This window comes from Myotis daubentonii, chromosome 15 (genome assembly GCF_963259705.1).
Source record: "Myotis daubentonii chromosome 15, mMyoDau2.1, whole genome shotgun sequence".
Lineage (NCBI taxonomy): Eukaryota > Metazoa > Chordata > Mammalia > Chiroptera > Vespertilionidae > Myotis > Myotis daubentonii.
Genome location: NC_081854.1, coordinates 10,686,839 through 10,708,764, shown reverse-complemented (window position 1 = coordinate 10,708,764; position 21,926 = coordinate 10,686,839). Strand labels below are relative to the sequence as shown.

General features: G+C 54.5%; 1 protein-coding gene across 2 annotated transcripts in view; it reads left to right on the top strand.

The window, feature by feature from the left end:
- The first annotated feature begins 1,957 nt into the window (after positions 1-1,957).
- Positions 1,958-21,926, top strand: part of HIF3A (hypoxia inducible factor 3 subunit alpha) — a 36,688-nt gene continuing 16,719 nt past the window's right edge. Inside the window, exons 1-11 of one of the 2 annotated variants that reach the window (XM_059666062.1) lie at positions 1,958-2,019; positions 7,451-7,641; positions 8,642-8,787; positions 11,423-11,507; positions 11,769-11,881; positions 13,077-13,285; positions 14,811-14,917; positions 15,091-15,238; positions 19,581-19,702; positions 20,643-20,833; positions 21,506-21,610. In XM_059666062.1, the coding sequence (XP_059522045.1) occupies positions 1,994-2,019; positions 7,451-7,641; positions 8,642-8,787; positions 11,423-11,507; positions 11,769-11,881; positions 13,077-13,285; positions 14,811-14,917; positions 15,091-15,238; positions 19,581-19,702; positions 20,643-20,833; positions 21,506-21,610 (1,443 nt within the window). In that variant the 5' untranslated portion in view covers positions 1,958-1,993. Of the gene's footprint in view, positions 2,020-7,119; positions 7,642-8,641; positions 8,788-11,422; positions 11,508-11,768; positions 11,882-13,076; positions 13,286-14,810; positions 14,918-15,090; positions 15,239-19,580; positions 19,703-20,642; positions 20,834-21,505; positions 21,611-21,926 lie in introns of those variants that run through there. The other variant, XM_059666061.1, reaches the window with a different exon arrangement.

Sequence of the window (21,926 nt, the reverse complement as noted above, 5' to 3'; positions counted from 1 at the left end):
CATGTACCTTGGTTGCGGTCACATCCCCAGTAGGGGGTGTGCAGGAGGCAGCTGATCGATGTTTCTCTCTCATCGATATTTCTAACTCTCTATCCCCCTCCTTTCCTCTCTGTGAAAAATCAATAAAATATATATATTTTTAAAAAGAATGTCCTTCACACACTTTCATTTTTGCTTTCCTCTGTATTGACTTTCATCTCATAAATCCTGTCCTTTCTTGGTGGCAGGCTGAGCCCCATCAGCTCTGGCTCACTTCCCGCCCACTTGGCAACTCCCGCAGAAATAGAAAACCTCTTTCTTGGTCGTTGCATCAAATGTCTCCGCGTTGGTTCTCCCTGAGCTAGGTTAGGGCTCATGCCTTCCCCCCAACGGGTCACTGGACCCAGGGAAAGAGAATAAACTGATTGGCTGGGGCTGGGTCCTGTGTCCCTGGAGCTGGTGGGGGTTATGGCCAGTCCTATTCAAATGAATTCGACTGAGGGGAGAGAAGTGATTCCCCAGAGGAAAGCTGAGTGGGGTGCTGGGTGGGCAAAATCCACAGGCTTCTGCTCTAGTGTCCCTTTCCCAGCCCCAGTCTGCACCCATAGTATTGGTCAGCTGCAGAGCACCCCCTCCCACCCCTCCCACCCCCTCCTACCTTCTTCCACCCCACTCCCTCCCACCCCACCCCACCCCCTTCCATCCCCTGTTCCCATCCCATTGTGATGCTCTCCCTACTCCTTGGTGACCTTGTACTTCTCCCTCTCTTTTTTTTAAATGTTTTTTTAAATATATATTTTATTGATTTTTTACTGAGAGGAAGAGAGAGGGATAGTTAGAAACATCCATGAGAGAGAAACATCGATCAGCTGCCTCCTGCACACCCCCTACTAGAGATGTGCCCACAACCAAGGTACATGCCCTTGACCGGAATCGAACCTGGAACCTTTCAGTTCACAGGCCGAAGCTCTATCCACTGAGCCAAACCGGTCAGCTTGTACTTCTCCCTCTTTAATTCACTGGCAGAAATGACCATTTCTCTGCTCTTTAAAAAAGGGAGCGTGATTGAATTTTACGCATTCGGCAGTGGGAACCTGCAAAGGGAGTGAGAGAGGCAAGCAGGTAGGACTGGGGCCACGGTGGGGGGTCGCGGGGGGGGGGGAGATGCCGAGGTGGAGGAGTGGGTGCAGGATGGAGGGATGAGAGCAGCTACTGGGGACTAAGAGGCGATGGTGGGGTGCAGAGGGAGAGAGTTTGTAGAACTGGGGCGGGGGTGGGGTGAGAGGTGGGGGGAGAAGTGGGGACTCAGTGGATAAGAGGCGAGAGGAGCCCTGGCTGGTTTGGCTCAGTGGATAGAGCGCCTGCCAGCGGACTGAAGCATCCGGGGTTCGATTCCGGTCAAAGGCATATACCTGGGTTGCGGGTTAGATCCCCAGTAGGGGGCGTGCAGGAGGCAGCCAATCCATGATTCTCTCTCATCATTGATGTTTCTATCTCTCTTTCCCTTCCTCTGAAATCAATAAAGATATATTTTTAAAAAATAAAAGAGGCGAGAGGAGGCAGAGCGGGGCGACTGGAGGGGATGGGACTGGAGGTCGAAGGGGCCAACCGGGGGTAGGAAGTGGAGGGGTGAGCGGGGGTGGAGTTAGAGGGTGGGGACTCGGGTGCAAGGAACAGAATTACTGGGTGCCCCCGAGGAGTACGGGTGTCGGAACGTCCCGACAGAGGCCGGGCCAGGAAGCCGGCCACCGACCAGGCTGGCGACTCCGCTGAGAAAGCCGGCGGCCAGGGGCGTGGCTGGGGGGGGGTGTGTTCCCCTCTCGCCGGGCCTTCCAAGACTTCGTCTCTGGTCCCGCCTCTTTCTCGGAAGTGACAGACGGTTGGACCAATCAGAGCCGCGGGCCGGGCTCAGAGCAGCCAATACCGCGGCGGGGGAGGAGCTGGGGAGGGGGCTCGCCGGGCAGGGGAGGGGGCGGGGGGCCGCCGAGGGCGCCCGAGCTGCGACGCGCGAGCCATGGCGCTGGGGCTGCAGCGCGCAAGGTACTGGGATTCAGGGGCCGGAATGATGAAAATGGGGGGCTCTCCTTCTAGGGACCCCTGACCCGGGTGGGGGATGCTTGGGTGCAAGTCAAGGGCGCCCCCCGGAAAGAGCGGTGGGAGGCACGTCTCTGCCGCACCCTCCACCCTAGGGGGCTGCAGGGGTGCGGGGGTTTCCCCAAGTCCCTGGCTGCCCCGCCTCTCTTGCCAGGAGCGACTTGAGAGTCGTGATCCCCGATTTCTTGCTGCTGCGGATTCGTGACCCCTCCTGGTTGGGGATGAAACTCGGGGTCCCCATGGAAAGGGCGGTGTTTTGTTTGAGCGGTTCCTGGGCTTCTCCTGAAGGCATTCTCGCTCCACATATTGACCCTTCTGGCCTCGGAACCCCCAACATTGAGGTTGTCCTTTGCCACCAGACCCTTGAGATCCTAAGGGGTATGGGGTACACCCAACTTGAGCCTTCCCAGACATAGGGAATCCCTTGGAATGGGGACTCATCAGGGGAAGACAGATCCCCTTTAATTGGACCCTTCCTGGCAGTCTCCCACACTTGAGATCCCTAGAAATACTCAGAAGGGGTCACCTTTCAAACGCTACCTGGAACCCTCCCCAGGGGCCTTTCTGTAGCCCTTTGAAAAGTGGGGCCACCCCCTTTGATAACAGGGGAACGGCCTGACCCACTTGCCAAAGACCTTCATGTCCCTCCTCCACCCCACCCCGTTCCTGTGACCATGGGAAGGGACGCACCGCGTTTTTTTTGGGGGGGGGGGACCCAAAGGAGGGCGCTGTGCCTGATTAAGGAGCAGCCCCCTGCATTGCTCCGCGGATCATCCTGGGCAGAGGGAGTCTTCTGTGTTCAGCTCCCAGCAGGTGCAGATATGCCTGGGGGGGGGGGGGGGGCTGTGCTCTGGGTCCTCTGCCAAGGGGCCGACCTGGCTATGTCTGCATGGGGACCCCAGAAAGTGCCCCAGGCCCTTGGTTTCCCCTGTCCAATCTGAGGCATCCAGGAAGCCTCACCCCCTTCCCTCCTCCCTGGATTCCCAGGTCTGATTGGATCCATCCACACACCCCCATGTTTTTCACCCTCCCCCTTAAGCAATCTCCCTCCTCCCCTGCCCCCTCCCCCCCCCCCAAATCTATTCCAGTCTCTGGCTCTGGGCCCATTAGGGAACTCCATCCCATCCCTAATGGGCCAGCCTGGCCCTACCCCTCCCAGCGCCCACTCCTGGCTGGGTGAGGCCCCCTCTTGGCTGAGCTGGTGCTCTCCCCTCCCCATTGAAGGCCAATTCTCTCCTGTGCTGTCATCCCAGCACCGCACACCCCCCCACTCATAACTCGCACCCAGGTCCCAGCCACACTCTGTCCCCTCCGCACCCCTAGGATGGCACTTGGGCCAAAGGGGGCCTGGACGATGGTGAGTGGGACCCCCATAGCTTCTCACCCCCTTCCTTTCTGCCAGCTTGGGCTTACTGACAGCCCACCTTGGTCAGGGTGTTCTTGGGAAGTTCTGATGGGCACACTGCCCACAAGCCCTCTCTTCTGGTATGGGCACCCCACTGGATTACCGTGTCCCTGGGAAGGAGCAAGTCGGGGAGCAGGGAGACTTTTCTTGGCCACACCCCAAATCCCTTCTCAAATCCATACCCTGACTCTGGCTTCTCAGGCCAACTCTGGGCAGTGCCTAAACCTCCCAGATCCTCTACACTTTTTTGCAAGACCCCCAGTACCCAGCTCGGTGTCAGAGGAGAGGCCCAGGAGCAGCCCTGAATAGGGGCAGGGTCTCCCCACTTTCTCTGGGCCTGTGCTCCCAGATGGCCAGTTCTCCAGGACAGGGAAGAAGTCCGCTTCTCCCTCTCCCGGTCGGGGGAGGAGGGGCGGAGAACTGGGCTTCAGTCCCTGTTTTCGGGCCTCACCCTGGGGCCTCCAGGCCCTGGCCCCGCCCCCTGTTCTCTGCTGGAACAGAGGAAGGGTGGCAGGGTTCCAGCTGCACGTCCCAAGCTGGGCAGGGTGCCAGGGGGGCTGGAGTAGGGCTGGGCACCGGGCCAGCTGGGGAGACTGTCCAGCTGGGGAAATCTGGAGGCAGCAGGGATGGGGGGGGGGGGGGGCAGACTGAGGCCCCTGGGCAAAGGAGAGGCGGGGCAGGGGATCCCTTGGGTGGGCACCCCTGCCAAGGCATTTAAGAGCACAGGCCCCTAAAGCCGGGGTTCAAATCCCAGTTCACCCGCTTCCTGGCTGTGTGGCCTTGTGCCAGCGACTGCCTCTCTGAGCCTCAGTTTCATATCCTGGAAAAATAGCAGCCAGGCCTCCCCTCCCCCGCCCCTCATCAAGCTGAAGAGCAGTGAGGGAACCGATCTTGGGACCAGGACACCCCACTGGTATGCAATAAACCGTGTTCAGCTCAGACAGAGCTCTGGGTGGAAACAGACAGACCTGGCTTTTAACTTGGCGCTGCCGCTAAAAGCTGTGTGGCCTCGGGCGAGTTCCATCACCTCCCTGCTTTCTTTTCAGGGAAAATACTAGTAGCTACAGGGTCCGACTAACCGAGAGGAGATGCCTCGAGCGTGGCTGGCCATCGGTGGAGGGCCCAGGACTGGCAGCTGGGTCCCCTGGGCCTGTGCTGCCACCATGACAGGAAGGCCACTCTGCCTGTTGAAAGGACTTAATGAGTGTTCAATACCCCAACACTATCAATACTATTACTATCGCTATTATTTCGTCTTTTCCAAAGGTGCTTGTGTAAAAGTCCTGTAGGTAATTGTGCATACGCCTCGCCTCGGAATTCGCACCAAAGCGCCCAGTTCCTCCAGTGCCCAGGAGGCTCCTAAGCCTTCCATCTCTGATGTGGACAAAGGGGAGGGGGGTAATAAAAATTATATATAACCTTTATAGAGCACTCTCCAGTTGCCAGGCCCTCTTTTAAGCCCTTGCTATATAGTAACTCATTTAATGTTTAAAAGAACTGTGGGAGGCCCTGGCCAATGTGGCTCAGTTGGTTGCGCATCATCCCGTGCACCAAAAGGTTGCTGGTTTGATTCCCAGCCAGGGCACATGCCTGGGTTGATCCCCAATCGGGGGCATGCAGGAGGCAGCATCCATGTCTCTCTCTCTCTCTCTCTCTCTCTCTCTCTCTCTCTCTCTCTTCCTTCCTACCTCCCTCCCTTCCTCTCGCTCTTTTTTTCTTTCTTCCTCTCGCTCTTAAATCAATAAAAAATATTTTAAAATAAATAACTAAAAGAACGCTGTGAGGTAGGTGTTGTTATTATGCTCGGGGAGGCTCTGCCACTTACCCAAAGCCACACAGCTCATTAGTCATGTTGTCAAGGCTGGAACCCTGAGCCAGAGGCACTAGCGCCCCCGCTCCGCAGTGGGAAAGGCGGGGGACACAGACGTTTGTGAAGCCGCGGAGGGGCCCACACTTCCTGTCAGAGCACAAGCTGGGAGCTGGAAGTAGGGTCTGGGGCAGCACCAGCTGGTTCCTTCTATGGAGGGAGAAGTCGGCCACAGAGAAGATTACAGAGCCCAGCTGCCGGGGCGGTGGGGGCCGGCCTCACCCCCGTTCCCACTCCCTGTTCCCTCCGCCCAGTGAGGCCCTCCCACCCCTACCCTCAGGGCAGGATGACAAACAGGGCTGGAACAGAACCAGCATGGGACAGGACGGAATGTCCTCTGGGCAGAGCAGGAGTGGAGGCCCCTGCTCCCCCCACCAGCTGGGAGGGAAGGAATGGGGGTGATCGCTGGCTCCCTCACCCCCCCCCCCCCCCGCCAGAGAAGTCTTTGCCCTCTGCAGTCCCCCAGGACAGCCTCCTCCCCCCTCGCTGGGTGTCTGTAGGTGGGGCTGCAGGTCTGCTGGGGAGTGAGGTTGATGCCACCCCCAGAAGTGGCCTCTGGTCTCTAGGAAGGGACAGCCTCCCCTCTTAGAGGCCCGCTTCCCTGGAGTGGGTCACACGCTTCCCTGGGGTGGGTCATACGGCTGGAATTAGAAGCATGAAGGCTTTGGAACCTCCCTGCCTGAGTTCGAATCCCAGCTCTGCCAGTTTCTGGCTTTGTGACTTCCTGAGCAAAGGAGTTCACCTTTCAGAGCCTCAGTTTCCCCATTGTGAAGTGGAGGCTTAAGCTGCCTCCTGCCTAGAGCTCTCCTAGGATGGAATATGTACAGACAGGCAAAGTACTTAGTGCGGTGCCAGACACAGAAACGCTTAGCAAGTTATAGCTGCTATTATTAATGATTTTATCACTATTATAAATACAGATATAATTATAGATGCTGTATGTAATGTACTCTACAACCTAAAAAAAAAAAAAAACCAGAACAACTATGGTATAGAGTTTGGCCTGGCCGGTGTGGCTCAGTGGTTGAGCATCCACCTATGAACCAGGAGGTCATGATTCAATTCCCAAGGCATACACCCAGGTTGCAGGCTCGATCCCCACTAGGAGGCGTGCAGGAGGCCGCTGATCAATGATTATCTCTCATCATTGATGTTTCTATCTCTCTTCCCCTTCCTTCTTCTCTGAAATCAATAAAAATATATTTTTTTAAAACTATAGAGTTTGGATTCAGATAGACCTGGAGTTTGACTTTTAAGAGAGAAGCACTGAAACCTGGAGATAAACCCAGAGCCAGAGAGACAGAGAAAATAGAAGTGTTAATACCCTGGCTTCACTCCTTGTGGGCAAACGCGGCACCGCTCTGTGCCTCAGTTTACCCATCTGTTGGATGGGGATGTGACTTTCCTTCTAGGGTTGTCTGAGCTCTAGATGGGTGAATATAAGTAACACACGTGGCATGTGGACTGACATAATAGAAGCGGAATAAGTGACATATATTTCTGACAGAAACATACTCATTCTTCTACCACCCCCCCCCCCCCCACTCTCAGAATTCAGGCATTTGAGCGGGTGCAAGGGCAGGGGTGAGCGTTTAGCTGTCGCTACACGGAGGTTGGTCTGCCTCGAGTCGCCCGCCCTGCGGGGCCCCTGCTGGTGGGTCCTTGGACTTTGAGATCTGAGCTCCAAGATTCTGAGGACTCAGCTCAGCTGGGCGGGGGGAAGGTCAGGAGAGGCGATCCTGGGAGGCCGGAGGGCAGGGGTCTGGCGAGCTGCAGGCAGCTTCTTCCTGCGCCTTCCCTTCCCTGGCTCCGGGCCAGCTCGGCCACCCCTCCCAGCAGGAGGCCTCCCTGTCCCCCAGACGTCCCAAGCCAGGGAATAAACAGCAGATAAGTCAGGGAGGGGACCAAACGGGCCTGCGGGGCGCTGGAGGGCAGATAAAACCCGAGGCTAGGAGCAGCCCCTGCGCATAGCCCTTCCAGCCCCTGGGTGCTTCGGGAGCCGGTACAGCGAGCCCGCGCCCCATGTGGCAGCGCCCCACGTGCTGGCCCCGTCCCCCTCTCTCCCTTCCCGAGGGGCCGCCCGTGATCGCTGCCCGCGCCCGCAGGTCGAGCACGGAGCTGCGCAAGGAGAAGTCGCGGGATGCGGCTCGCAGCCGGCGCAGCCAGGAGACCGAGGTGCTGTACCAGCTGGCGCACACGCTGCCCTTCGCGCGCGGGGTCAGCGCCCACCTGGACAAGGCCTCCATCATGCGCCTCACCATCAGCTACCTGCGCATGCACCGCCTCTGCGCCGCAGGTGAGCCCCGCCCCTGGGAAGCCCCACCTGCGGAGGCCCCGCCCCCTGACGTCTGCCCTGCGGACCCCCAGCCCCCCTCCCCCCCCTCCATTCACTTCCCCGGTGAGGCGCCGCGGGCCCTGGCGCTCGCTCCCTGAGATGTCAATGACCAGTGAGGCCCCGCCCCTTGGGACGCACCCTGGGGAGGCCTTGCCTCCTTAGAAACCTGCGGAATAGGAGGCGGGCTAATGCCCTAAGCTCCTCAGCCCTTAGGATTTGATCCTCTGGGGGACCTTCTCTGCTAGGCCTGGGCCCCTTACAATAAATATCCCGGGAGGCTTCTTGCCCAGTTTTTAATTATTTAAGACAGTCCCCCTCCCCCTCCCAGCTCCCTAGTTCTAGTTCTTGTCCCATTAGAATTGCACTCTGCGGGGGTGGGGATGAGGGTGGGGGGACGCGCGCACACACACACACCCCTTGGAATCCCAGGGCCCTCGACAAGATTGTGTTATGTGGAAAGCGGAGTCATCCCCCCGGGCTCTGCCCATCACGTTTCTGTGCCCAGAAGAGCTTTGCTTCTCTGGGAGGCTCTGCCCCCTTAGAATGCTGTCGCCTGGGCCTCTCTGCTCCTTTAGAATTCTGCCCATCGGGAAGGCCCTGCCCCGAGAATCCGGGCCCCCTTAAAATTCTGGCTCCCCCTAAGCCCTGGCCCCTTAGCATTTTGACCCCTTGGAATATCATCCCCTTAGAATTCTGTCCCCCCTAAGAGTTCTAGTCCCTGGGGAGACCCCACCGCCTTAGAATCTGTCCCCCTGAGAGGCCTGCTCCCTGAGAATTCCCATCTTTGGTGGCCCTGTCCTCTTCCTTGGGATTCCAAGCCACTGGGGTGTGTCCCCCTCGCCTGGGGAGTGGGGGGGGGGGAACCTATAATTTCCTCTGAGTGAGGGAAGGCAGAGGGGAGCTGGCCAGTGGGGCCCATGGCTGACTGGAGCTGCCCCACCCACGCTGGCCTGGACGCCAGGGGAGTGGAGCCAGGTGGGAACAGGGTTGGAGCCGCTGGACGCCTGCTACCTGAAGGCCCTGGAGGGTTTCGTCATGGTGCTCACGGCCGAGGGAGACATGGCTTACCTGTCGGAGAACGTCGGCAAACACCTGGGCCTCAGTCAGGTGAGAAGAGCTGCCTGCCTTGTGCCTGGTCCGTGCAGGCGGTGCTGGGATACAGAGGTGGCCAGGGCCGCCTTAGCCCTGCCTTTGTGGGGTTCACAGCACAGACGGAGACTCAGAATGCTCAGGGCTGGGAAGGGGCAGCCGAAGGGTCTGTGCAGTCCCGGGGAGGGTGCGGACCTGACCCGACCTGGGGGGAAGCCAGGGTTTCCAGGAGAAAACATCTGAGCTGAAACCTGAAGGACTTAAGGTTTCAGTCCTTAAAGGTCTGGAGAGTGGATGGGGCCAGCAAAGACTAGAAATATACTAGTAGATAACTGAGGGAACAGAATATCCAATGACTTAGAGGTGAGGTAAAACAGCATTTTGGCCCTGGCTGGTGTGGCTCAGTGGGTAGAGTGTCGGCCTTCGGACTGAAGGGTCCTGGGTTCGATTCCGATCAGGGCACATGCCGGGGTTGCGGGCTCGATCCCCAGTGGAGGGCGTGCAGGAGGCTGCTGATCCATGATCCTCTGTCATCACTGATGTTTCAATCTCTCTCTCTCCCTTCCTCTCTGAAATCAATAAAGATATATTTTAAAAACACAGAGCATTTTGGGAAATAAAGACATTTCTCCCGGTTAGGTGCAGAGAGAGAGGGGCCAGGAGGGGCGGAGAATTAGGGCCAAGGGAGAGGGTTTGGTTCTAGGCCACTGGTGAGCCATGGGAGGATTTTAAGCAAAAGAGAGGTTGTGTTAGAGAGGGAGAATCAGATTTCTATTTTATTTTTTAAAATATCTCTTTATTGATTTTAGAGCAGAAGGGAGAGGGGGAGAGAGATAGAAACACCAATAATGAGAGCGAATCATTGATCGGCTGCCTCCTGCACAGCCCCTACTGGGGATCGAGCCCGCAACCCGGGCATGTGCCCTTAATCGAAATTGAACCTGGGACCCTTCAGTCCTCAGGCTGATGCTCTATCCACTGAGCCAAACCGGCTAGGGCCAGATTTCTATTTTAGAAAGATCCCTCTAAGTGCGGCACAGAGATAGAATTGGAGCCAGTGAAACTAGAGGCTGGGAGAGCTTCAAGGAAGTGGATGGAGGGCCTCGGGTGGGAGAAGAGGAGTCGGAGTAGGGGCCTGAGGATGGGAAGACAGACAAAAGACACTTAGGGAGTAGAAGGAATTTCAGAAAATCCCTAGAGCCGGCCTCATGAGAGAGTTACCATTATTTCTCCTAGTTCATATGAAAGGGCTCCACGCTGGCGTCTGCTCCTTTCCCCTGCCTCGTTACCCGACTCTGGGTACCAATTTGTCCTTCAGCTTGACCTCTTGGGCTCAGAGGGATGAAAGTCCCAAGGTCCCAAAGCTAGAAAGTGGCAGAGTCAGGATTCAAATCCAGCAACAAGAGGTGCTGTCAGCCCTAACCGGTTTGGCTCCGTGGATAGAGCATCGGCCTGTGGACTGAAGGGTCCCTGGTTCGACTCCGGTCAAGGGCATGTACCTTGGCTGCAGTCTCGATCCCCAGCAGGGGGCATGCAAGAGGCAGCTGATCCATGTTTCTAACTATCCCTCTCCCTCTCTGTAAAATCAATAAAATATATTAAATAAATAAATAAAAGTAAGTGATTTAAAAAGAGAGAGAGAGGTGCTGTCAGGGAAGGGAGGTCTCACCCACCCCTGTTCACCATGACCGCTGGGCGGTGAGCAATGTGGTCCCTTTTCATCTGTGCCCGCCCCCTTCCCCACCCCCAGCACCAGGCTCATTGCCTGAACTGGGAAAAGGAGTTGGGTCGTTGGCCTGCCAAACAGGTGGGATTTGAATGGGGCCTCACCCCAGGGCCTTTGCACTTGCTGTTCTGCTTCCCAGAACACTCTGCTCCGGGAGCCGCAAGACCACCTCGCTGGCTTTGGTCAAAGAAACTGTCCCTGACTTCCTGTCTCTAAAATAGCCTCCCTTCATTCCCTCACCGTCCCTGCTTTAGTTTTCTTCATGTTTCTTATTATATTATTTCATAAATACGTGTTTTGTTTTGTTTACTGGGCCGTCTTCCCTCACTAGCCAGTGAGCTCTGAGAGGCGGGGACTTTGTTTTTGTGGTCACTGTTGTGCCCATACCATCTAGACCTGAAAAGAGTATGCTGGAGGGAGGGAGGGAGGGAGGGAGGGAGGGAGGGAGGGAGGGAAGGAAGGAAGGAAGGAAGGAAGGAAGGAAGGAAGGAAGGAAGGGAGGAAGGAAGGAAAGAAGGAAAGAAGGGAGGGAAGGAGGGAAGGGGGGAGGGAGGGAGGGAGGGAGGGAGGGAGGGAGAAGGGAGGGAGGGAGGGAGGGAAGGAAGGAAGGAAGGAAGGAAGGAAGGAAGGAAGGGAGGAAGGAAGGAAGGAAGGAAGGAAGGAAGGAAGGAAGGAAGGAAGGAAAGAAAGGAGGGAAGGAGGGAAGGGGGGAGGGAGGGAGGGAGGGAGGGAGAAAGGAAGGAAAGAAAGGAGGGAGGGAGGAAAGGAGGGAGGGAGGGAAGGGGGAGGGGGAAGAAGGAATAGGGAGACTGATGACAAACCCAGGCTCCTGGTTTCGGCTGGGTGAGGAGCTGGGGAGGAGGAGATGGGCCAGGGGCCTCGGTGAAATGTTTGCCCCCAAGACGCCCCTGCTCCCCGCCCTCACAGCTCGAGCTCATTGGACACAGTGCCTTTGACTTCATCCATCCCTGTGACCAAGAGGAGCTTCAGGATGCCCTGACCCCCCGGCACAGTGAGTTCCCTGGGGCCTCTGTCCCCAAACCACAGCGGCTGGGGCTTTGCCTGCCCTCAGCGTAGCCCCTCCTCCTCCGGAATATCGGATTGAAAAGGGGGGAAGAGGCTGTGGCTGTGCTGCAGACCCCGCCTCGCGGGGTCCAGGTCTGAGTGTGGGGTGAGGCTGGGAGACTAGCACCCAGGATGCTGGAGGGAGCTGGGCCCTGTCCAGAGCCGCCCCCTGACCTGCCTCTCCCCTGCCCCCCCCGGCCCTCCCCAGGCCTGTCCAGAAGGAAGCCGGAGGCCCTCACCGAGCGCTGCTTCTCCTTGCGCATGAAGAGCACCCTCACCAGCCGCGGGCGCACCCTCAACCTCAAGGCGGCCACCTGGAAGGTGGGCAGGCCCGGCTGGGGGAGGGCCTGCTGGGGGGGGTGCTGAGCCCGGAAGCATTGCCGGGGGGGTTGGAGCCCAGGGGTGCCCTCGGCCGAGCATGCTGTGGGCTCTCTCAGAGTGGGGTGCTGGGTCTCTTGGGCATCTAGGAGGTTGGGTGTCTGTGGAGTTGGGGTGCTGGGGGGTCCCTGTATCTCTTCTTAGCCCAAATCTCTGTGGGCCTGGGGTGTCCCAGACTGATGGGCCTAGAGCAGTGGTTCCCAACCTTTTCTTGGCCATGCCCCACCTAAGTGTCTCTAAAATCCTGATGACATATAATTCTCATTATTCAAAAAGTGAGCTCCTATTCACGTGGAGGAAGCCTAAAAGGCCATTAATTTGGTCTAAAGCTTCCAAAGAACATGGCAGCCATGAAAGAGAAAAATAAAAGAACGAAAGGACAGTTGAAGGACTGAGGAAGAAATCACTAAGAACTTGTGGCTTTTTTGTTTCTTGTTTTTTGTTTGTTTTTATTAATTTCAGAGAGGAGGGGAGAGGGAGAGAGAGAAACATCAATGATGAGAGGGAATCATTGATTGGCTGCCTTCTGCACATCCCTTACTGGGACTCAAGCCAGCCACCCAGGCATGTGCCCTTGACCGGAATCGAACCCGGGACCCTTCAGTCCGCAGGCTGACGCTCTATCCACTGAGCCAAACCGGCTGGGGCAAGAAACTGTTAAAAAAAATAATAATATTGTGAAGTGATGTGAAAAAACAGCAAATAAAGTTTCAAAACTTATAATAGAGAACTGAAATGCATAAATATGTCACAATAATATTTGTATACTATACATGAGGCCCCTAGAACCATAAGAAATGCAAAAAATTCACTGTTAATAACTAACTCATTCTCAAATTGCCCCCCTAAAAATCAAATTGCCCCCCTGTGGGGCGTGTGCCCCATGTGGGGAACCACTAGCCTAGAGTCTCCCTGGGGTTGATATCTGGGCCCTCAAACCTCCCTGCATCCTAAAACCTGGAGCTCCTCAGAACCCCCTGAGGTGGGGTCCCTGTGCGGTTGGGGTTGGGGTCCCCAGAACTCTCCGCAGTCCTCAGGGATTTCTTCTCTGCTCCCCGTGGGGCCCGCAGAGACCTGCCTCCCAGCCCCATGGCTTCCCCAGGCCCCTGCGCATCACGCCTCACCCCTGCCCCTCCAGGTGCTACACTGCTCTGGACACCTGAGGGTCTACAAGCCCCCCGCACAGCCTTCCTCAGCCGGGAGCCCCGACCTCGAGCCCCCCCTGCAATGCCTGGTGCTCATCTGTGAAGCCATCCCCCACCCGGACAGCCTGGAGCCCCCGCTGGGCCGGGGGGCCTTCCTTAGCCGCCACAGCCTGGACATGAAGTTCACCTACTGCGATGAGAGGTGGGCAGGAGCCCTCTCCCGCCGCCCAGCTCCTCCTCTTCCTGTCTGCCCAAGTTGCTGAGTTTTCTGTGGGTCTTTTCATCTTTGATATTCTCTCTCTCTCTCTCTCTCTCTCTCTCTCTCTCTCTCTCTCTCTCTCTCCTTGGTTTCTCCCTCCCTGTCCGTTGCTCTCCTAAAAGGGGTCAATTCATGTGAAAAAGCTAGGACCGTGCCCAACAGGCAGTAAGCACTCAACAAACTGTCCTTATTCATTCTCATTCTATCTCTCTCTTCTTTCTCTCTTCCTTCTGCTCTGCATTTCCTTCCTTCCTCCCTTCATTTTTCTGCATCTTCCCTCTTTTCCTCACCCTGGCGTTGTACTCAGAAACGGTGACTCGGGGTTCAGACTGCTTGGGTTTAAATCCTGGCTGTGTGTCCCTGGCCAAACGGTTTCAACTCTCCGTGCCAGACTTTTGTCATCTGCCCTATGGAATGCTAACAGGACCTACTGTGCGCAGCTGTTCTGAGCACTCAGCCAGTTGCCTAGTACAAAGCACTATAGGAGGGTCTATGTTTTTAAAGTCATGAACATCCTTATTACTTTTTATTTCTATTCATTCTTTTTTTAAAATATATATATATTTTATTGATTTTTTTATGGAGAGGAAGGGAGAGGGATAGAGAGTTAGAAACATCGATGAGAGAGAAACATCGATCAGCTGCCTCCTGCACACTCCTCACTGGGGATGTGCCCACAACCAAGGTACATGCCCTTGACCGGAATCGAACCTGGGACCCTTGAGACCGCAGGCCGATGCTCTATCCACTGAGCCAAACCGGTTAGGGCTTTCTATTCATTCTTTCTCATCTTTCTTTTTGTGACTTTCTTCCTTCCTATTTCTTTCACATTCTTTTTTTCCTTTTCTTTGCTGTGCTTGTCCCATTCCCACCCTTCCCCACCCCACCCCCCCACATACTAGTTTCCTGTGGCTGCTGTAACATTACCACAAATGCCCTGTCACCAAACAACACAAATGCCTTCTCTCGAGCTCTGGAGGCGAGAAGTCTCACATGAGTCTCTTGGGGCTAAAATCAAGGGCCGTGTTCCTCCTGGAGCTCCAGGAAGGCAAGCGCCTCCTCACCTTTTCCCGCTTCTGAGGACGCCCTGCATTCCGTCCTCAAAGCACATCACCCCAGCCTCTTCCTCCACCATCACGTCTGCGCTCACTCTGGCCGCCTGCATCCCTCTTAGAAGAGCCCCCGTGCCTACATCGGGTCCGCCCAGATCATCCCTGGCAACCCCGCCTCTCCAGACCCTCACCTGCACCGCACCTGCGAAGTCCCTTTTGCCGTGAGAGCTCACACATTCCCAGGTTCAGGAATGAGGATGGGCAGCCTGCCACGCTCCTCTTTCTCTCTTCCTTCCCCTCTCCCTTTCTCTCCGTGACAAAGCCTGACTCTGTCTGTCTTGCTGGCTTGGTCCCTGGATCCCCTGCCCCTTCCCTCAGCCGGTTGAACTGACCAGGCTCCACTGTCCGCGCCCCAGGATTGCTGACGTCGCTGGCTACAGCCCCGATGACCTGATCGGCTGTTCCGCTTACGAGTACATCCACGCGCTGGACTCTGATGCCATCGGCCGGAGCATCCACACCTGTATGTGTTCGGGTTCTGTCTCCCCGGGCCTGAGCCTGCCAATACCAGCTAGCTCCCCGCTCCCCAGGGAACCCGGTCCTCCCTGGCTCCTCATACCGAACCCCCTGCCCCCAGAGCCTTCTCTCCCCAGTTGCCCGTGCTCTGGCCCTGAGTCCTCCCGTCCCCCTCCCCAGTGCTGAGCAAGGGACAGGCAGTAACCGGGCGGTATCGCTTCCTGGCACGGAGTGGTGGCTACCTGTGGACCCAGACCCAGGCCACAGTGGTGTCAGGGGGCCGGGGCCCCCAGTCTGAGAGTATCGTCTGCGTCCACTTCCTGATCAGGTAAGTGCACCTGGGTCTGGTCTGTGTGTGTGTGTGAACAGGTGTATGTGTATGTGTGTGTGTGTGCAAGTGTGGCTGTATATTGTGTACACATGTGTGAGCGTGTATACACATACATGTACTAGTATATGGAACATGTGAGACTGAACACACACAGAGGTCTGTGCGCATATGAATGTCATAAGTACATATGCCATTCTTTTAAATGAAAAGGACTATATTCAAGTTTAAATAAGAAATCTAGTAGATTCATGGGGCCTTGTTTTGCTTTTTTTAAAAAATTGAGGTGTCTTTTACACGTAGAACACTCATTCTTTGGGGTATATGGTTCTATGAGTTTTGATAAATGCATGGAATTGTGTAACCATTACCACAATCATTGCCCCCCAAAAATCCTCTCACAGTGAACCCCACCCCACCCCTAATCCCTGGCAACCACTGACGTTCTCTGACCCTAGAATTTGCCTTTCTCAGAATGTCATGTACATGGAATTCTACAATATGTAATCTTTTCAGTCTAATCATTGGCGAGAGGGAAACATCTTTGACTTAGCATAATGTAGTTTTAAAATATATTTTTATTGATTTCAGAGAGGAATGGGGAGGGAGAACAAGAGAGAAACGTCATCAGTCGCCTGCCTCCTGCATGCCCCCGGTGGGGATCGAGCCTGAAACCCGGGCATGTGCCCTGACCAGAACTGCAAATCAAACTGTGACCTCCTGGTTCATAGGTCGATGCTCAACCACTGAGCCACACCCACCAGGCAGCATAATGCATTTAATATTTATGTTGTGGTGTGTATGACTAGTTCCTTTTCAATGCTGACTAGTCATCTGTGGTTTGAACCTGAATGGACCCCAGTCTATCCATTCACCAGTTGGAGGGTGCTTGGGCTGTTTCCTATTTTGGGTGACTGTGAAAAAAGCTACTGTAAACATTCTCACACAAGACTTTGTGAAGCCACATGTTTTCAGTTCCCTTCGGTAAACACCTAGGAGTGGAATGAATGGGTCATGTGGTCAGTGTATATTTAACTTTGTAAGAAACCACCCAACTGTTTTTCCAAAGCGGGTTACCCTTTTGCATCCATCCCATCAGCAGTGTAGGAGGGTTCCAGTTGTATCCTCGACAGCATTTTGTATTGGGTCTTTTTGTCTTGTTTGGTTTAATTAATTTTCTTTTAAAATATGAAAATATGCCGAACTGGTTTGGCTCAGTGGATAGAGCGTCAGCCTGCGGACTGAGGGGTCCCAGGTTCGATTCCGGTCAAGGGCATGTACCTTGGTTGCGGGCACATCCCCAGTGGGGGGCATGCAGGAGGCAGCTGATCGATCTCTCTCAACGATGTTTCTAACTCTCTATCCTTTTCCCTTCTTCTCTGTAAAAAATCAATAAAATATATTTTAAAAATAAAATGAAATATGAAAATATGTTTTTATTGATTTGAGAGAAAGAGGAAGGGGGTAGGGAGAGAGAAACATCGATTGGTTGCCTCCCATATGCACCCTGACCAGGGACCTAACCTGAAACCTGAGCATATGCCCTGACTGGGAATCGAACTGGCAAACTTTTAGTGCACAGGACAGTGCTCAGCCAACTGAGCCACCCTGGTCAGAGCTTGTTTGGTTTTAATTTTAGCCATTCTACTGGAAGTGTAATAGTAAACCTTACCCCTCCCCTGCTGTGCATCTTAGAAGTTTTCTACCGTAACAACATGGTAACAAAGACAGCACATCCTATATAATAAAAGCCTAATATGCAAATTGTCCCCTCAACTGGGAGTTCGACCAGGGGGCAAAGCCAGCCAGCCAACCGCCCATGGCCCCTCCCTCCTCCCTCCAGCCAGCCCCACCCTGGCCTTCGGCAGCAGGCAGCCAGGGGAAGGGAGCCCCCAGCTGGCAACTGGCAGCTGCTACGGACCCTACCCGTGCACGAATTTTGTGCCTCTAGTTAATCACTTAAGACAAAAACAATGACAGCTTTTCTCTTTTTTTAAAAAGAGGGATGCAGGAAGGGAGAGGGGGAGAGAGATAGAAACATCAATGATGAGATAGATCGGCTGCCTCCTACAGGTCCCCTACTGGGGATAGAGCCTGCAACCGGGGTAAGTGCCCTTGACCAGAATCGAATCTGGGACCCTTCAGTCCATAGTCTGATGCTCCATCCACTGAGTGAAACCAGCCAGGGCTTTCCCAGGGCTTTTTGATCAAGGAGAGATTCTATCAGAAAATAGAAGTTGGGCCGAAACCGGTTTGGCTCAGTGGATAGAGCGTCGGCCTGCGGACTGAAGGGTCCCAGGTTCGATTCTGGTCGAGGGCATGTACCTGGGTTTCGGGCACATCCCCGGTGGAGGGTGTGCAGGAGGCAGCTGATCGATGTTTCTCTCTCATCGATGTTTCTAACTCTCTATCTCTCTCCCTTTCTCTCTGTAAAAAAATCAATAAAATATATTTTTTAAAAAAATTAAATTAAAAAAAAAATAGAAGTTGGTAACAGGAGTATTCGTACATGTCTTTATATTGCACACCAAAACAAACCGATCATCTTTTAAATGTTCTCGATTCAACACCTTTTCAAATCAGAATCTTTGAATAACTTACATTAAAAGAGAAGGGACCTGCTTCCATCTCTCCTGGAAACTCCTTTTATTCATTACGAAGATTGGCCTTTTTATGGCGGGGCCCTGGGCTTTCTGTTTTTTTGCACTCTAAGCAAAGAGCAGGCCTGGAGATTTCGGTTTTCCTGGCAGAAAATGGGTGAGGAATGATAGGAGTTTACGTAGTAACAGTGAATTAAGGAGCATGTGGTATTCATCATCCTTAGTGCTGTGTACCTATTGTATAGTGCGCGACTGTGTGGTTGTTGTTGCTGATACTTTGTAAAGTCTACTCCCTTCCCCTTGTACATATATTAACTCATTTAAGCCTCATAGCAACCTGGGGAGAAGGTACCATTATTATTCCGTCTTTATAGAGGAGGAAACAGAGGCCCAGAGAGGTTCAGCCACATGCTCAAGGTCACACAGCTCATAAGTGGCAGAGCTGGGATTTGAACCCAGGCCCTACTGGCTGCAGAGCCCTTGCTCTTCACTACTAAGCAGTACTGATTGTCTAGGCCAGTGATGGCGAACCTTTTGACCTCGGCGTGTCAGCATTTTGAAAAACCCTAACTTAACTCTGGTGCCGTGTCACATATAGAAATTTTTTGATCTTTGCAACCATAGTAAAACAAAGACTTATATTTTTGATATTTATTTTATATTATTTAAATGCCATTTAACAAAGAAAAATCAACCCAAAAAAATGAGTTCGCGTGTCACCTCTGACACGCGTGTCATAGGTTCGCCATCACTGGTCTAGGAAATGTTTGTGGAACGAATGAACGAGTCAGCCCCATGTGTCAGCCTGAGTGTATGGAACACATGCACTTATCTGTCCTTGTATGTCCATGGGCGTATACGGATGTTGTTGGTGGTGCCTGTGTGCACCGAGTGTGTGTGCATGTGTGCTGTGTATGCTGTGCTTTTCAAAGGGGAGGGGTGGCTTTGGTGCAGCCTAAACGGGGGTGTTTCCAGCCCAGAAGGGGTTTGGTAAGGGTGGGAAAGGATCATAGCTTCTCTATAAGAGCTGGCAGGCAGACCACCCACATTCTGTCCTGGACAGCGTCATGCAAATGAGATGCAAATGAGGGCCTGGTCCTCTGCCACAGACCATTTCTCCAGAAGCCAGTTGGCTCAGGAACATTTGGATTGTCTCTACAGCTAGGGACTGCGGGGAGGGGAGGCGCGGGGGACGTAAGAAGGATGTATTTATAAAGCCATTCCCTTGAACGTCTATAAATAGAATCTTCGTAACTAAAATCTTATTCGTTCAAATATATCCCTATCAATTCTTCATATTTGGTAACATAGGAATGTTAAATATATATTCTTCATGAATTCCTTTTAATGAATGTTTATGAATACGTATCTATAAAGAGGGTCTTTCATTTTTATACCTTTTACTCTCCCCGTCCCTGCCCCCTCAGTTCCCCACCCGCCTCGGCCTGCTCTCTCTACCCAAGCTGTACTAAATGCCAACTCTTTTTTCTGTCTTTCCTTCCACAGAGGGAGCTGGGGAAGACACACTCAACTTTCTTGTAAATGCTATTATAATAAAAAGCATTCGAGACCAATCAAATCCTTAAATCCAGAAACAAGTAAATGTGGCCAATTATTTCCTGCACGATGCCCTCCTGCCCCCGGTGGGATTGCCTCCTAAGACAGGACATCATCCGAGGGGGCTGCCTGGGCCGGCCGAGGACCCTCCCTGACTCCCCCTCCCCTTTCTGCCCTGTACCCAGCCGGGTGGAAGAGACCGGAGTGGTGCTGTCCCTGCAGCAAACGGAGCGACGACGTTCTCGCAGACCCCTGCAGCCGGCCACCCCCTCTCAGAAGGACACCCCCAACCCTCGGGCCAGCCTTGGTATGGGGCGGGGCTGGGGCTGGGGGGGGTTGTGTCCCCAGGATGCTTAGGAGAAAGCCCAAGCGCCTTAACACGGTTCACCCCGTGTGGCCTGCCTCCTTCCTTTTCTTACCTTAAGATCACACCAGCTCCTGCGGTGCTCTCGGACCACGCCAGCCCCTTTCGTGCCTCAGGGCCTTTGCACATGCCGTTTCCTCTGCCCAGAAAGCTCTCCTCTCTCCTGTCCTCCCTCTTTTCCTGTGGCCCTGGGATGATGGCTTCAGTCTTGTGCTCTCTGCTCTGGGTACCTGCCGTGGCTCCCCATTGCGCCCACCCTTCACTTCCCGCCTCCTGCTTCACTGCTCTTCGGCGTCCAGTCATCGCGATCCTCCCGAATCTGGTTCCTTTCTACCTCTTCCTTCTCCCCAGCCCCGGGACGAGCTGCCCTCTCTGTTTACTCTTCAAGGCCTCACCTGCTCCAAGCTGTTGCTGGCAGTCCATGCTCCTGGGTGTGGTGTGGGGTCAACAGTCTCCTTTCCTTTTCTGGCTCAGAACTGGCTCAGGCGATGTCTTGACCTGCAGCGACTTTAGAACCTCTTTGAGGGCCTTGGGCCAGTCTTTTCCCTCCAGAGCCACGTGGCCGAATGCTGCTCTGTGCGGTTGGAAAACTGGGTCCAGCCATGTCGATTTAAAATATTCGAGTATTTCCCCACCACTGGGCAATTGCTACACTCTCGGGCCTCCTGTGTGCCCTCCCCACCCCACGTTGCCCCATGACCAAAGGGAAGGCACCTGGCCCAGCAAGGGTTCCCCAGGACCCAGCTCCCCAGCGCCGTGAACGGTGTCCACCCTGATTGGTTGTTGAAGATGTCAGCTATGCTCCCTGGGGTTGGCGGGGAGGGCTCTGCCCCTCAGCCCTGGGTACCATCCTGTGTCCTCCCCATCTCCATGTGCCCTGCAGACGTCTCTGGTCCCCGGATCCTGGCCTTCCTACACCCCCCTGCCCTGAGCGAGGCCACCCTGGCCGCTGACCCCCGCCGCTTCTGTAGCCCTGATCTCCGTCGCCTCCTGGCACCTATCCTAGATGGGACTTCGGTAGCTGCCACCCCCAGCGCACCCTCAGCCACACGGCGCCCCCCGAGCCCCCTTCCGGTAAGCAATCCCTAGCACTGGAGCCCTGAGGATCCGGGCTGCTTTGTTCTTTGACTTGAATCTTGCTGGGCCTCAGTTTCTCCATCTGTGTAGTGGGAAGGTTGGGATGACATGGGCCCCGGGGTTTTCTTAAGACCTAGATTTCAGATTGTTCAACTGTGATCTGGACCAAAACCGGGGGTGTGTGTGGATTGGCGTGGGTGGCCCCCTCCTGGCTTGTGACGAAGCACCAGGCTCTCTGAACTCTGACTTCAAGGACTCAAGAACGTCTAATGTCTTAAATTACACGACTCTGCATTCAAAGCCTGAATCTGCCACATACCAGCTGGGTTACCCCGGACAAGTGGGGCCTGTTTCTTCACCTGTAAAGTTTGGATAATGGCAAATAGCCACCTCATTGGTTATTGTGAGGGTTCACGGGAAGACCTTAGTAGGAACCTGACGCCTAGTAGGTGCTCAATAGACCATAGCGGTTGCTGTTTTTACCTAAGAGTCCAGATAGTCTGACCTTTGACTCAGGGGTCTGTATTGACTTTCCTCTAATTTTATGGTTGGGTCACAACATGAGGAACTGTATTTAAAGGGCCAGAAGGTTGAGAACCGCTGCTCTAGACTGTCTTACTGTTGACATCGCCCAGGCTCAAGGGATGTCTCTACTCTGTCTCCTCACAGGCTGATCTCCCAGATGAGCCACCTGTGGACATGGAGAATGCACACAAAGTCTTGGCCTCTGGGAGAGAGCTTGAGGCAGCGGAGACAGATCTAGCCAGAGCTCAGGTAAGGGCAGGCGTGGGGGCCGACATATCTTGGCTTCAAAGAAAGGTAGTGGGCTGGTTGAAGGGATGAGTGGGTGGATAGATGGACAGACCATTGTATTCATTAGGTGGGTGGTGGTGGGTAGATGGATGGGTGATGTTTAGACAGATGTTTGGATAAAACCGTGGTCGGCAAACCGCGGCTCGTGAGCCACATGCGGCTCTTTGGCCCCTTCAGTGTGGCTCTTCCACAAAATACCACATGCGGGCACGCACGTACAGTGCGATTGAAACTTTGTGGCCCATGCGCAGAAGTCAGTATTTTGTGGAAGAGCCAC